This window comes from Hibiscus syriacus, unplaced genomic scaffold, assembly GCF_006381635.1.
Source record: "Hibiscus syriacus cultivar Baekdansim isolate YM2019G1 unplaced genomic scaffold, ASM638163v2 tig00003103_pilon, whole genome shotgun sequence".
NCBI lineage: Eukaryota > Viridiplantae > Streptophyta > Magnoliopsida > Malvales > Malvaceae > Hibiscus > Hibiscus syriacus.
The window spans coordinates 108858-124887 of NW_024061962.1; the positions used below are offsets into that span (position 1 = coordinate 108858).

General features: G+C 36.6%; 1 protein-coding gene and 1 pseudogene across 1 annotated transcript; one reads left to right on the forward strand and one right to left on the reverse strand.

Moving 5' to 3' along the window:
- Positions 1-7: 7 nt before the first annotated feature.
- Positions 8-3809, reverse strand: LOC120174661. Its single transcript, XM_039181443.1, has 7 exons — positions 3489-3809; positions 2727-2876; positions 2418-2633; positions 1754-1875; positions 1413-1576; positions 492-646; positions 8-278 (listed from the first exon to the last, which is right to left on the reverse strand). The coding sequence occupies exons 1-7, from the start codon at positions 3711-3713 to the stop codon at positions 183-185; spliced, it is 1128 nt and encodes a 375-aa protein (XP_039037374.1). The 5' UTR covers positions 3714-3809; the 3' UTR covers positions 8-182.
- A 3400-nt stretch (positions 3810-7209) lies between these two features.
- Positions 7210-8583, forward strand: LOC120174592 (annotated as a pseudogene).
- The last annotated feature ends 7447 nt before the right edge of the window (positions 8584-16030 follow it).

Here is a 16030-nt window from a genome sequence, read left to right on the forward strand (position 1 = left end):
GAGTGGAAAAGCCAATTACTAATATTTAACCCTTCATTTATTGTTTTCCACATTCAACAACAGTAACGTTAGTTGATTTACATTAAGAAATTTGACAAGACCGACTTATTAAGTGATCTTCCGCTACACACTCCCCTGAATTGCCACTGTCTTCGTAAAGATATGGATATGCAGGAAACTCATCAAGCTCTCCTTGTCAGTTGCTCTTTGGATGTGCTCTCAAAGATCTTGTCAGCATTTCCAACCTCAAATCCATCTCGCCTGTGGGACTCTTTTATCTGTGTAATTCAGTTCATAATACAAGAAATCAGTACCCGTGCTATGTTTATTGTAACATACAGAGGGATTATGAACACTAAAACCATTCAAGGCTAACATAGCGAGCTAATGTCCGCTACAGAACTCTTTGTTGTGAGTTTTTGTAGTCACCTGCACCTTGTGAACTTAGAGAAATTAATATATTAACAAACAACTGAAAACATTATAAATACCTCACTCTCGGGCAGACTTTTGTATTGAGGCAACACAAGGCGTTCAGCGAACTCAATGTATGAGCAGGGAACTGACTCATTAATACCGTCAGAAAAACTGAAAGGTATTGAATCCGCTACGGTTGAGCTTTGCAGCAGTAGGCCATCCGGACTCACTGAAACCGAGGAAACATTTAATTCTTAACTCCATTTGCAAACCAATATATAATACAATCATAACAGCAACGGTATGTAACTTTGAGAAAAATTAGTATATACTCATAAAGCTATTATCATTACAGCAAAAACGGAAGGAGGAAGGAATAAACCCACTTATAAGTTGCTAATTAGATAAATAGCTATTGCAATAATAATAATAAAAAGAAACCCAACTAACGTTAGCATCTTAAGGAGGGATAAATCCGAGATATGGAAATTTTAAAAGCTCCTCGAATAGCTTTAATAATTTCTAAGTACTTGATTTGCGCAAAGTGTTTCAGGCTACGAAGAACCTTAGTTCAGGCATGATTATAGAAAACACTCCGATAACGGCATATTGCATTTAAACAAACCAACCCATTAAGCTCTCTTCCCAGTGCCATAATGCCAAAGAGTTTTTCTCTAAAATTGAAATAAGAGATCCAAGTGCTAACTTTTCATACTTTGAAAGCTGCTTTGAGTTTTAGCAATATTCGACTTCACACCATTCCTAGTCCATTTCTATCACATTGGATAGTAAAAAGGAATCTGGTGGTGTTTAATTATCAACAATCAAACTGTCACTAGCTACTAGCTAGTTGCTAGGACCAGCATGCCTCGTGACAGAAACCATCATGAGTAGAATCTCACTCTCAAAAAGTTACGGTAGTTTGTGCCTTCAAAGTGCTATTCTAAAGGCAGTTTATAATAAAATAGTAATATATGTTCGAGGAAGTATCAAACCTTTTAGAACTCCGCCTTCAGAATTCAAGTTGAACCCATTCTTTTCAATGAACAGATTGAGGCTTCTGATATTCTTCAATTTAGATTTCAACCGATGCGTGGAGATTGTGACATGATTGAGTGCATACCCATTGACAAGGGTCCATGCAGCATATTCACTTTCCCTGCACATTATAGAGATTTAAGTAGGCATTTGTAACTGGAGACCTGTGTATAAATCAAACTGCTGTAGAAAATGCAGTATTATAGCACTAAGATGCTGATGGGTAAAGTCAACTCATATTATGCTGTGAACTGCTCAAAATTCTTTGCTCAATGAAATAAATGCAATCAGAAAGTACCCTGCCAATTGTTGAAATTCAGAATACAAAGGCTTCTCCCATGTTAAAGATCCCAGAGCACTTGCAAGAGTAGCATATCTATTTCCACTACCGTATTTTTCAGTGTACTTTCTGATTATTTCCTGAGTCAACAATGAAAAAATATACAAAATAAGAACATAGGAGTACAAAGAGAGGTGGACATCAGGTGCAAATTATAATAACACATCATAAGTCATAATAGTATCTTTAGCCAGATTTCTCGACAAAAGACTTAGAGAGTTTTCTACGTGAGAGATAGGGAAGGCACAACTATTAGATAGTAGGGCTCTCTTTCATTAGGTCTCAAACTTGAAAATCAACTATAATACATTTAAAAAATGCATTTCTAGTCAATAAATTCGCTGAACATATTACCCCTTTAGTCCACCACCATAATCTGCATCTTTTGAATAGTTTAATGAAAGAAAAAGAGATATAAACATCAGCAACCAACCAAAGCTCTGAAATAAATACTCTCGATACGGGGCCATTAACACCAATGCTTTGGTATGTTGAAGACGGATCATTTAGCATTTCAAGTTTGGCAACATTTCAGCTTTGATTAAACAAGGCACAATGAATGAACTAGTTAGGTTATATAATATAGTAATGTTGACTTATAATGAAATGGCAATAAACATACCTGTGTTTTGGGGCTTAGTTGATCCACAAGAAGCTCTGAAATAAATACTCTTGGTAAGGGGCCATTAACACCAGTGCCACCATCTTGAGACGAACTATTGGGAGGAGAAAACCACAAGGCTTTCAATTTTTTAGCAGGAAATCTTAGTTCCTCCTTTTGGGTATACCCATAGTCCAGAAAAAAACTTGCCAAGGAGTTAATCCCATAACCATTTACCTAAGTTACAATACCAGAAAATGTGCAGCAGAGCTCAATATTCAATACAAATTAATGAAGTACAATCGATTCCCAAACAGTTTGAAAGCATACCCCAAAAGTCCTGAAAGCCAGATGATCATAGCAAATGTGTTCATCATCAACGGAATGGACAAGCTCCAAAATGGATTTTGCAGTAGGGTTTCTATTTAAATAAACTGTTTCCATGCTTCTCAAGACATCCCTGAGAAACGATTCACCTTCCTGTAACATAGATATCATAATAAGTAAAAATTTTCAGATGCAAATAATTTGACAAAAGTGAAGTTACAGTTGACGATATTCATATTGAGAAGGCAAGAGATTGCCTCGCCAGCTCGTGAGATCAACTCAAAGGACTCTGCAAGATAATTTATATTTCTTCTATTGAATATATCATGCCGTATATCTCTTATTGTGAGTAAATTTTACTAGAGTGACTTGGCACATGAAGTCCTCTATATCGCACGATCAAACAATTCAGGTATGTTTCGAAGCCTTAATTACTTACTTTTATGCAGAAGAAAAGCAATGTTTATAAGCTATATGAATTCCAGATGATAACTGGAGTCTTAGATCAAGTGTTAAAACAAATCTAAAATTATTATTATTATGATAAATAAAAAAAAAAGAAAAGAAGAAATCGGTGAAGTGTTTTAAAAGATTAAAACTTGACATTATCTAAACACAACTCCTACAAGTATTTCTTAGCTGATCATGTACATACAAGCACCAAGTTCCAAAGAAAGTAAAGCTGATTAAGTTCAATGATTAAAAGTATTTTATGAAAGAAAAAATGATAATTTTTCTCCAAAACAACAATAGGAGGAGGATCACCTTGGATTGACCGTCTGATTTGCAGGCGGAGACGATGGTAGATGAAGTTGAATTCCGGCGAAACAAAAGGCCGTTGAAGGAAACGGGAAGACGGGAAGATAGCTTGTGGGAGTGTGGAGGAGAAAAGGCGGAGGCCGGCAGAATATTGAGAGAAGGTGGTTGAAAGGGGTTCTTAGCAATCGCCGATGAATAACAATTGGAGGAAAACATCGCCGATAGTTTCATTGGGATCTTCTGACACTATCCGCCACCAGGATCAACTGCGATAATAAAGCTTAAACTTGAATTTGATTGCTTTTTTGTTCTTCTGGAATTCCCTAAAAGATAAGATCAGATGAGAATAATACTCAATTTGCCTTTTTGGACTTCTACCCTTTCTAGTCGATGATAGTCTTTAGCTTATCGAGTTCCACACGTTACTGTTCATTGTTTGACAAATAAATCTCAAGCTCAACTTCAAGTTCAAATGATTCATTTTTTTGGAAAAGGATAATGTTGGATGAAAAGGAAATAACGTTATCGTCGTGGCGAGCGAGAGACTTGCGTGTGGGGATGTTGAATGGGACGGCTCAATTTTTTTCCTTTAATAATTTTATAGTAACTATTTAAAAAAATTAATCAATTAATAATATATATTATGGAATCCAAAGTCTTTTAAAATAAGTAATATTATTGAAACCTTTGTTAGGTTTTAAAAATAAAATATTTTTTGATTTTAATTTATTTTTTTTGGATAAATTGAATTTTATTATCCAAATGAACATTACAGGAAACAAGAAACATCCCAAGAGGGAAACCTGTTATTTACAACAAAAAATTAGTTAATACTCCAATAATTACAGAGAATAGAATTAACATCATCAAATCTATTGATTTTCTTGTCCATAAGCTGGATTCTAACTTGCTCCTTGATGTTCTTCAAAAGCTGGTCCATTTCTCTATTTCTATTTTGAAAGATTCTTCTATTCATTTCTTCCCAAATGAAATAAATAAAAGCATTCCATGCAATCCTCAAAACAGTGGAGATGAAGGATTTACCTTTCCATTCTCTACAAGACCAATCAAGCCGTGTTTCCCAGAACATGTGGGGTTTACGCAAGTGAGTGAGCTGCAATATGGAGTTCCAAAGAGCTTTAGCAAAGTGGCAGTCAACAAACAAATGATTTCGAGTTTCAATTTCCTCTTTACAGAAGACACATAACTCATCAGTTTGAGTTCATATCCGAGCTAGTTGGGCACGAGTTGGAAGTCTATCATGAATAGCCATCCAAGTAATCATACTTGTATTTGGAATATGGCTTCTGTCCTTAGCTTTAACAATTTTTTGCTGCCCCAGCTGTGAGTAGGACTTTCACTTAAGTTAATAAAATCTTGGTTCTTGATCAGATACAACTTAATCCAAGCAACCCAAAGTGATCATTCTCCAGCAAGAATGTTCCGAATTAACTGAATCATGCAAGATTTGTTCCATGTTTTGATATTTTTAAAACTGAGACCACCTTCAGATTTGGGACAACATGTATGTTTCCAATTGATTCTAGCTCCAGCAACCGCTTGATCAGATCCCCTCCAAAGAAAACGAGTACATAGCTGATCAATTCTATTGATAACAGACTGAGGAAGCATGAACTGTCTGCGCCAATAGTTTGAAATATTAAACAGAACAGATTTGATCAATTCAAATCTTCTAGCATAACTAAGCATTTTCCCAGACCAAAGAAGCAGTTTAGATTTAATACTATCTATAAGCGGCTGGCAGTCTTGTAAGTTTAGTTTCTGAGTGACTGAGGGTACCCCTAAATACCTAACAGGCAGGAATCCTTGTTTAAACCCAGAGAAAGCTTTAATAGCTTCAAGATTTCTATGCGAAATGCCAACTGCAAACAGCTCAGTCTTATCCACATTAAGTTTAAGACCAGACAAGCTATAAAAGTGATTCAGAACAGTAAGGATACCAATAACATAATCAGTGTTTCCTTTGCAAAAAATTAAGAGATCGTCAGCAAAAGATAAATGAGTGAGTCCAATTTTTTTGCATTTTGGGTGATATCCAAATAAACCCCTAACAGCAGCAATGTTTAGGATCTTTGAAAGAATATTCATGGAAAGAACAAATAAAATAGGAGATAAAGGGTCTCCTTGACGAATACCCCTTTGACCTTTGAAATATCCAATTATGCTACCATTTAAAGAGATAGAGTATCTTGCTTCCTTGAAGCAAGCTTCAATCCAGCTAATGAAGATGTTTGGCAGACCAATAGCAATAAGAACAGCTGAAATAAAGTCCCAATGAAGAGAATCAAAGGTTTTTTTAAGGTCAATTTTAAGAGCACACCTTGGAGAGATATTCTTCCTCCCATAGCCTTTTACAAGTTCTTGAGCAAGAAGAGTGTTGTCAATTATAGATCTTTCTCTAACAAAAGCAGTCTGGTTTAGTGAAATTATGTCAGGCAGCAGCAAAGTCAATCTTTTGACAAGAATTTTAGTGACAATTTTGTAAACTACAGAGCAGCAGGAAATTTATTTTTATGTTTGATGATATTAACTTTTTTAATTTAAAAGTAAAATTTTATTCTAATTAAACGTGATATAAATATTATTTATTTTTATTTAATAACACAAAAATAATTAAAAATATAATATATTAATTATTTTTAAATATATTATTTAAAACAGATCCAATTTAAAAAAATTATTCTATTCAATTTTTTTAATATAAAACTCATATCGTTCTTTTATAATGGTTCGATTCATTCAAAATCCAAATGTTTTTAAAGAAAACTAACACAAAATCAAATGAGAAGTTGAAAATTTATTATGATATATTAATCATCCCAAATTACGACATGATATATTAACACATGATATATTTTTATGTTTGACGATATTAACTTTTTTAATTTAAAAATAAAATTTTATTCTGATTAAACGTGATATAAATATTATTTATTTTTATTTAATAACACAAAAATAATTAAAAATATAATATATTAATTATTTTTAAATATATTATTTAAAACAAATCCAATTTAAAAAATTATTCTATTCAAATTTTTTAATATAAAACTCATTTCGTTCTTTTATAATGGTTCGATTCATTTAAAATCCAAATGTTTTTAAAGAAAACTAACACATAAAATCAAATGAGAAGTTGAAAATTTATTATGATATATTAATCATCCCAAATTACGAGCGCGATGCACAGAAATTGCGTTTAAAAATGTAGAAATCTGACAATGCCAGGTTGTAAATGTATGGATAAAGATGGAACGTGGACATGTCCTGACAATCCTGGGTATCTTAGGTAACAGTCTTCCCTTAGTTTATACATAACATATATCTATGCCTTATATAATACAAAATTTAAGTGGATAATTGTATGACCAGACATGATGTTCACGTTTATTTATTGACCATTCCCAAAGTTTATATATATATACACACTAATAAAGAAAATTCTTTTGAAAAATGATATTCTAAACTTAAAGTTATTTGGGAAATACAATATGGGTGTGGTCCACTTCTACAAAGCATTCGACATGCCTAAGCCTCGAGTCTCTTCCAAAATGATTCAAATAAAAGCCCACTCTAACCACCGAGAAATGGGTATTGAAGTCGACTTCATCCCTTATCATGACAACACTATAGTCGCTAGACTTCCTCCTAATTAATTTGATCCAAGTAAACATGGTAAAGGATGTTGATGTTGGAACAATTGATTTCTCGGTCAGAAAATGGGGCAAGCTCTTGGGTGTGTTCTAGTGGAGCAGTCAACCGTGGCTATTACAGAAACCTTTGGGAAGTTTAATCATGTTCTTGGGCCTGGTTGTCACTGTTTGCCCTGTTGTTTAGGTACAGGCGTCCGCTACTCTCTCCTTGCGTTTCCAGCAAATACATGTTCGATGTGAATTAACAAAAACCAAGGTGAAGGTTGTTTCATTTGTTGCATGCTTCATACGCACATGCTGTCACCGTGTGTGCTTGTTCTAACAAGCCTTCCCATAAGCAAAACAACGAGTTACTTTTTCTGATTGATGTTTCAAAATGTCTACAGGATAGTATTCGTTAACGTGGTCGCTTTTATTCAGTATCGAGCCTTAGCAGATAAGGCTCGGGATGCTTTCTATAAGCTCAGCAACACCAGAGAGCTGATTAAATCCCATGTATTTGATGGTACGTGTTTGATTATTTCCCTTTTGGATGGAAGTGGCTTAACTACAGCCTATACATGCTATCTGTGATATGCTTTCATGGATTTAGACTATAGTTAGGAGAATGAACTAATGCAATATATCGTTTATTTAGTTATTAGGGCAAGTGTTCCTAGGTTGGAGCTGGATTCAGTTTTCGATCAGAAGAACGATATAGCGAAAGCTGTGGACAGGAGCTTGAAGAAATACAGCCATATCTACTTCGTTGTTTTAGGACCAACCGAATTTGTGAAGACTAAATTATGTGTTATTTTGGATCTTTAGGCCATGTCACACTATGGGTTTGAGATAGTTCAGACCCTTATTGTGGATATTGAAGCAGATGAGAATGTAAGGAGCGCTATGAACGAGATAAATGCAAGTATTTGTTGAGACTTTACCTTGTTTTCTTGTTTTAAAATCAATCAATTTATCAATGGAAGCAGTACATATGACACTCATCACAGAAATGCTTGCAATCAACACCAATCAAACAAGATTGATATATCTGTACTTGTATGGAATAGCTGCTAGGTTGAGGGTGGCTGCAAATGAGAAGGCTGAAGCGGAGAAGATATTACAGATCAAGCGAGCAGAAGGGGATGCCGAATCCATGTATCTGGCTGGGCTTGGTGTAGCTCGAGAGCGGCAGGATGTTGTAGAGAGACTCGAGGACAGTCTGTTGGACTTCTCTGTAAATATACCCGGGACAACATCTAAGGATGTCAAGGACATGATTCTTGCGACACAATACTTGGACACAATGAAGGAGATTGGAACATCATCAAAATCCAATTCTGTTTTCATCCCACATGGGCCAAGTGCTGTAAGGAGACATTGCGTCTCAAATCAAGGATGCTCTTCTTCATGCTAGAAAGGGAGAACCTCTGGTGATCGAAGGTTAGAAGTGAAAGACACCGTCAGAGAAGAACGGTTGAAGAAGAAGAAAACATTTAAAGAGAAAAATAGAATTTAGTAAAGAGAGAAACTGTATTGAGTTAGTAACGATATATTTCATTAATGAAAAACTCCCTTAATCCAACTATACAATACATGAGCATTTATATAGCCCAAAAACACAGCATCCTAACTGATTTAGCAGAAATTCAGTTACAACAACTTAGTTACAAAATGGGATTTAACAATCCTCTATTCCTTATACTCTGATATTTTTCCGGTTTGTTCTGTTAGATTTGGCTTGAAATTAAGTTGGCAAGTTGGAAATTTCATCTTGGTTGGTGGTCAACTTATTGGAAATTTCATCTTGGTTGGTGGCCAAACTTTGAATATGGGAATTTCATATTTGGTGGCTAACTTGTACACATTGGAAATTTTTTTTGTAGGTGGCCAACTTATTTTTCATGTTTGATCCCTAAAATATTAGGTTATTTATAAGTTTAGTCCTTAAAACTCAACTATAAATAGGCCTAAGTATTTCATTAGAAATCATCCCAAAACAAGTTCTCTCTTCCTCTTGTATTCTTCATTCTCCCACTTTGGGAATTCTAAAGAATTCCATTTGTTGTAATATTTGTGATATAATGAAGTTATCATCCGGTGTGGTGCCCGAGGAGTAGACGATATTCTCGTCGAATCTCGTAAATTTGGTGTGTTCTCTCCTTTATTGTTTTTATTCGGTTTTTTCCATTGTGTTTCAATATTCAATAGTTTGACAGGTTTATCCGCTGTGCAACCTTTGGTGGTTTTTGTTCTTGACATTTTAGGTCAATTTTGAAACTACGTTCGTATGGGAAATAACACGATTTCCCCAATAATTGGCATCAGAGCTTTGGTTGAGGTTATCCTGGTGATTTTGTTGCTCAAAAAATATAGTTTGTGATATTGAATATTGTTCGTTAGAATCAAAATGTCAAAATACGGATCAGTTGAGACATCAAGCTCTTCATCAGGATGATGTCAAATGCAAATTTCTCGGTGGAGTTGTTCGATGGATCCAATCATTTTGGCATATGGCAAGGCGAGGTGTTGGACACTTTATTACAACAAGGTCTAGACATCGCCATTGAGGAAGAAAATCCCGAATATATGGAGGAGAAAGAATGGGGAACAATCAATCGTTTGGCGTGCAGCACGATTCGATCTTGTCTTTCCAGGGAGCAGAAGTATGGCTACAAGAACGAGACTTCTGCAAGTAAGATGTGGAAAGCATTGGAGGAAAATTTTCTAAAGAAAAGCTCTCAAAATCGTCTCCACGTGAAGAAAAGATTGTTCAGATTTGATTATCAACAAGACACCAGTATGAATGAACACATCACTGCGTTCAATGAGCTAGTGGAAGACTTATTGGGCATGGATAAAACCTTCAAAGATGAAGATTTGGCCTTGATGTTGTTGTCATCTCTTCCAGATGAATTTAAGCACCTTGAGACAACGTTACTTCATGGTAAGGATAATGTTACCCTTAAAGATGTAACTGATGATTTGTATAGCTACGAGCTCAAGAAGAAAACCAAGAAGGAGAGCAAGTACGAAGCAGCGGAGGCCATGGTGGCAAGAGGTCGCTCGAAAAGTCAAAAGCCAAAGTGGAGAGGGAGATAAAAGTCGAAGTCCAGACTGGGAAAAGGTGAATGTGCCTTTTGTCATGAGAAATGCCATTAGAAGAAAGATTGTCTAAAGCTGAAGAAGAAAGGAAAAGATGCTCCAGATGCATGTGTTGCAGAGCATGATGCAAATGACTCTGACATATCATTGGTTGCTTCATCAATAACATTCCATTCAGATGAATGGATATTAGATTCGGGTTGCACCTATCATGTATCCCCTAATTGGGAGTGATTCTCCGATTTAGTAGAACTAAATGCCGGAGTTGTTTATATGGGCAATGACAATGCCTGTAAAACTGTTGGGATATATTCAATTCGATTGAAGAATCAAGATGGATCAACCAGAGTTCTGACGGATGTCCGATACGTTCCCAGTTTGAAGAAAAATTTCATCTCGTTGGGAGCCTTGGAATCCAAAGGCTCAATAGTCACTATGAGAGATGGAGTTTTAAAAGTCACATATGGCGCACTTGTGATGATGAAGGGCATCAGGAAAAATAATTTGTATTACTATCAAGGTAGTACAATTATTAGAGCAGTTGCAACAGCTTCCGGAGGTGATCATTTGGACGCAACCCAGTTGTGGCATATGCGGTTGGGACATGCTGGAGAAAAATCCTTGCAAATTCTGGCAAAGAAATGATTGTTGAAAGGTGCAAAGGCTTGCGAATTGAACTTTTGCGAGCATTGTGTTCTAGGAAAGCAGAAGAGAGTGAAGTTTGGCACTACTATACATAATACAAAAGGTATTGTGGATTATATTCACTCAGATGTATGGGGTCCTTTAAAGACATCGTCTTTGGGAGGAAACCATTATTTTGTAACTTTTGTAGATGACTTTTTCAGAAGAGTTTGGGTGTATCCGATGAAGTCTAAAGATGAAGTGCTTCGAATTTTCCTGAAATGGAAAAATATGATCGAGAACCAGACTGGTAGAAAGATCAAACGTCTTAGGACGGACAATTGAGGGGAATATAAAAGTAACCCATTCTTTGACATTTGCCATGAATATGGTATTGATCGACACTTCACTGTTAGAAATAAACCACAACAGAATGGGATGGCAGAGCATATGAATCGAACATTATTGGAGAAAGTTCGATGTATGTTGTCTAATGGTGGGTTATGCAAAGCATTTTGGGCTGAGGCTGTGACATATGTTGGTCATCTCATCAATCGTCTGTTGTCATCAGCGATAGGAGGAAAAACACCATTGGAGGTATGGTCTGGAAAACCTGCTACTGATTATGATTCCTTACATGTATTTGGATCCACTACTTACTATCATGTGAAGGAATCCAAGCTTGATCCGAGAGCAAAGAAGGCTCTCTTTATGGGAATCACCCATGGAGTGAAGGGATTCCGCCTTTGGTGTTTAGACACCAAGAAAATAATTTGTAGCAGAGATGTTAACTTTGATGAATCTGCCCTAGTAAAGAAGGTAAAAAATGAAGCTGTCCAGACAAGTAGTACTTCTTAGCAGGTGGAGTTTCAACAGACGATGATCCCATAATTTGATGCAGCTGATTCTTCAACTCTAATAGAAGAATCAGAAGATGAAGAGGTTTAAACCCAAGAACCATTGGAGACACCAGAACCACTTGCAGTTACAAGGCCAATGAGAGAAATTCGTAGACCTGCTTGATTTGTTGATATGGTGGTCTATGCTCTTCCAGTTGTTGATGATGATATCCCTATCACTTACCAAGAAGCAATACAAAGCTTGGAAAGTGATAAGTGAAAAAGTGTCATGGATGAAGAAATGCAATCTCTCCAAAAGAACAACACTTGGAAACCGACACAATTACCGAAGGGTAAAAGAACAATTGGATGGAAGTGGGTATTTGCAAAGAAAGATGGATCTCATAGCAAGAAAGATGTTCACTACAAGGCACGGTTGGTAGCTAAAGGCTACGCTCAAAAGGAGGGAATCGACTACAATGAAGTATTTTCCCCTGTTGTGAAGCATTCATCCATTAGAATATTGTTGGCCTTGGTAGCACAGTTGAATTTGGAGCTAGATCAACTTGATGTAAAAACGACTTTCTTGCACGGTGATTTAGTAGAGGAGATCTATATGACTCAACCAGAAGGATACAAAGATGGTGGTCGTGAGAAATGGGTTTGTAAGCTGAACAAATCGCTATATGGATTGAAGCAATCTCCGAGCGATTTGATAGCTTTATGAGGAGGCAAAAGTACACTAGAAGAAAATATGATCATTGTGTGTATTTGCAAAAGCTCAAAGATGGATCTTTCATTTATCTTCTCTTGTACGTTGACGATATGTTGATCTCTTCGAAGAGTCAAAAGGAGATAGACAAATTAAAGGCTCAGTTGAATCAAGAGTTTGAGATGAAAGATCTAGGTGAGGCAAAGAAGATTCTTGGTATGGAGATAAGCAGAGATAGACAGAGAATGAAGCTTTGTTTAACACAGAAGCAGTATCTGAGAAAGGTATTACAATGTTTTGGCATAAATGAAAATATCAAATATGTAAGTATCCCACTGGCTTCTCATTTGAAACTTAGTTCTCAATTATCTCCTAAAACTAACGAAGAACGAGAGTATATGGCAAAAGTTCCATATGCTAATGCAGTTGGGAGCTTGATGTATACAATGGTGTGTACGCGTCCTGACATTTCACAAGCAGTTGGAGTTGTGAGCAGGTACATACATGATCCTGGAGAAGAACATTGACAAGCTGTGAAATGGATTCTACGGTATCTCCAACAAACCGTGGATGTTGGTTTAGTTTTTGAACAGGATGAAACATTTGGTCAGTGTGTGGTTGGGTATGCTGATTCTGATTATGCTAGTGATTTGGATAAGTGTCGATCAACTACTGGGTATTTGTTTACTCTTGCTAAAGCCTCAGTAAGTTGGAAGTCTACATTGCAATCTACGGTGGCCTTGTCTACTACAGAGGCAAAATACATGATAGTTTCAGAGGCTATAAAGGAAGCAATTTGGCTTAACGGGTTGATGGAAGACTTGAGAGTTGTTCAAAGTCACATTAGTCTCTATTGTGACAGTTAGAGCGCTATTCACTTAGCAAAAAATCAAGTCTACCATTCAAGGACTAAGCATATCGACGTGAGGTATCACTTTGTGTGGGAGATCTTTGAAGAAGGAAAGATTCTACTTCATAAAATTGCGACATCAGAAAATCCTGCAGATATGATGACCAATGTGGTAACAGTAATCAAGTTCAATCATTGTTTAAACTTGATTAACATCCTGAAAGTATGAATACCTTCGGGTGTGTGGCGCTTGTGAGCGTAATTAGAGGCACTACAAATTTGGGGAGTTGAAGAAGTTGAGTAGGCTTGATAATTTCAAGCCAAGGTGGAGATTTGTTAGATTTGGCTTGAAATTAAGTTGGCAAGTTGGAAATTTCATCTTGGTTGGTGGCAAACTTATTGGAAATTTCATCTTGGTTGGTGGCCAAACTTTGAATATGGGAATTTCATATTTGGTGGCTAACTTGTACACATTGGAAAATTCTTTGGTAGATGGCCAACTTATTTTTCATGTTTGATCCCTAAAATATTAGGTTATTTATAAGTTTAGTCCTTAAAACTCAACTATAAATAGGCCTAAGTATTTCATTAGAAATCATCCCAAAACAAGTTCTCTCTTCCTCTTGTATTCTTCATTCTCCCACTTGTTGTAATATTGGCGATATAGTGAAGTTATCATCCGGTGTGGTGCCCGAGAAGTAGACGATATTTTTGTCGAACCTCGTAAATTTGGTGTGTTCTCTCATTTATTGTTTTTATTCGGTTTTTTCCATTGTGTTTTAATATTCAATAGTTTGATAGGTTTATCCGCTGTGCAACCTTTGGTGGTTTTGATCTTGACATTTTAGGTCAATTTTGAAACTACGTTCGTGTGGGAAATAACACGATTTCCCCAACATGTTCTTCCTTTGGAAGAAACTCGACCAAAGAGACCACTCCAAGACAACACCGCATCTGATTGAAGTGAACATGAGGAACGGGCTTCCTGAGTATATCAGCAATCTGCTCAGTTAAAGGCACGAAATTAACTAGCAACTGTCCAGCAAGAACATGCTCCCGGACAAAATGAACGTCTATCTCAACATGCTTGACACGCGCATGGTGAGTAGGATTTGCAGCTATGAAAACAACAAAGGAATTATCACACCAAACTACAAGTATTCCTTGCAACGGCATCCCAATTTCCTGAAGCAAATGTTTCACCCACACTAATTCGGACAGAGAATTAGTAATACTTCTGTACTCAGCTTCAGAAGTGGATCTAGACACTACCCTTGTTTTTTGGAGCACCATGCTACAGGATTACCACCAAAGTAAATACAATATCCTGTCGTTGACCGAAGCATCAACATAACAAACAAGATCAAGCTTGTTCGAGAGCTGAAACAATAAACCGTGTTCAATAGTACCTCTCAAGTACATGAGAATGCGCTTGACAGCTCTCCAGTGATCCTCACACGGACAATTCATGTATTGACTAACTTTATTCACGGAAAAAGCAATATCATGCCGCATTAGCATAACATATTGCAATCCTCCAACAATACTACGATAAAGATGAATATCTTCAAACTCATGCCCTGCATTTGCCTGCAACTTGGATGCGACAACTCTAGGGGTAGGAGTGGGATTCGCCCGAGCCATATTTGCTTTGGCTCGAAGTTCACCCACATATCATTGCTGACTAAGCATTAAACCTCTGGAACATTGTTAAACCTCCATTCTGAGAAAATAACCAATATGTCCCATGCCTTTTAATGAAAACTCAGAGTTGATTTGTTGTACAACCTCATCAACCTCACTACTTTTGCTTCCGGTGATAATTATATTATCCAAATACACCATCAAAAGAAGCTTGAACAATCATTGTTTCGAATAAACAAAGAGGGGTCAATCACATTTTGTACCATGCTCTTGGAGCTTGCCTAAGACCATAAATGACCTTTTCTAGATGACAAACTAACTTTTCTCCATTGGGTCCATACTGCTCAAACCCAGGCGGTTAACTCATGTAGATGTCTTCTGAAAACTCACCATTTAAAAACGCATTGTTGATGTCTATTTGGCGGAGAGTCCAACCTTGAAGAACCGATGTAGCAAGAACGGTTCTTATAGTAACAGCTCAAACAACAGGACTAAACGTTTCTCGAAAATCACTCCCAACAATTTGAGAGTATCCCTTTGCAACCAAACGAGCCTTAAACCTGTCAACCGGTCCATCTGACATCCGTTTCACCTTAAACAGCTACTTGCATCCAATTGGTTTACACGTGGGTGGCAAAGCTTGAAGCTCCCAAGTGACATTCTTGATAAGAGCCGTATATTCAGACTCACGGCCTCTCTCCAAGAAGTCTGCTCAAGTGCTTCAAAAACACTCGAAGGCTCAGAGATGCCTTCCATAGTATAAGCCTTGGGCTTAAAAACTCCAGCCTTTGCTCTAGTGATCATAGGTTGAACATTCGAACTAATGTAACCAATGGTGGATGAATAGGTGAATGGGGTGAAGGTGGAGTCGATGAGTGAGATGATGGTAGAACAGAAGTATGAGAAGATGATGGAGTGGAGGAAGGTGGGATAGATGTATGAAGTGGAGATGGAACAAAAGTATAAATAATCAAATCTAGTGTAACAATTTTGACTGGGCAAGCTACCTTCATCGAACCCCACCTATAAAAGAATAAAGTAGTTATCTTGTGATTATCATTAACTTGGGGTCTAAGGATAGACTAATTTACTCTTCAACTTATAACTTAGAAAACGCCAAG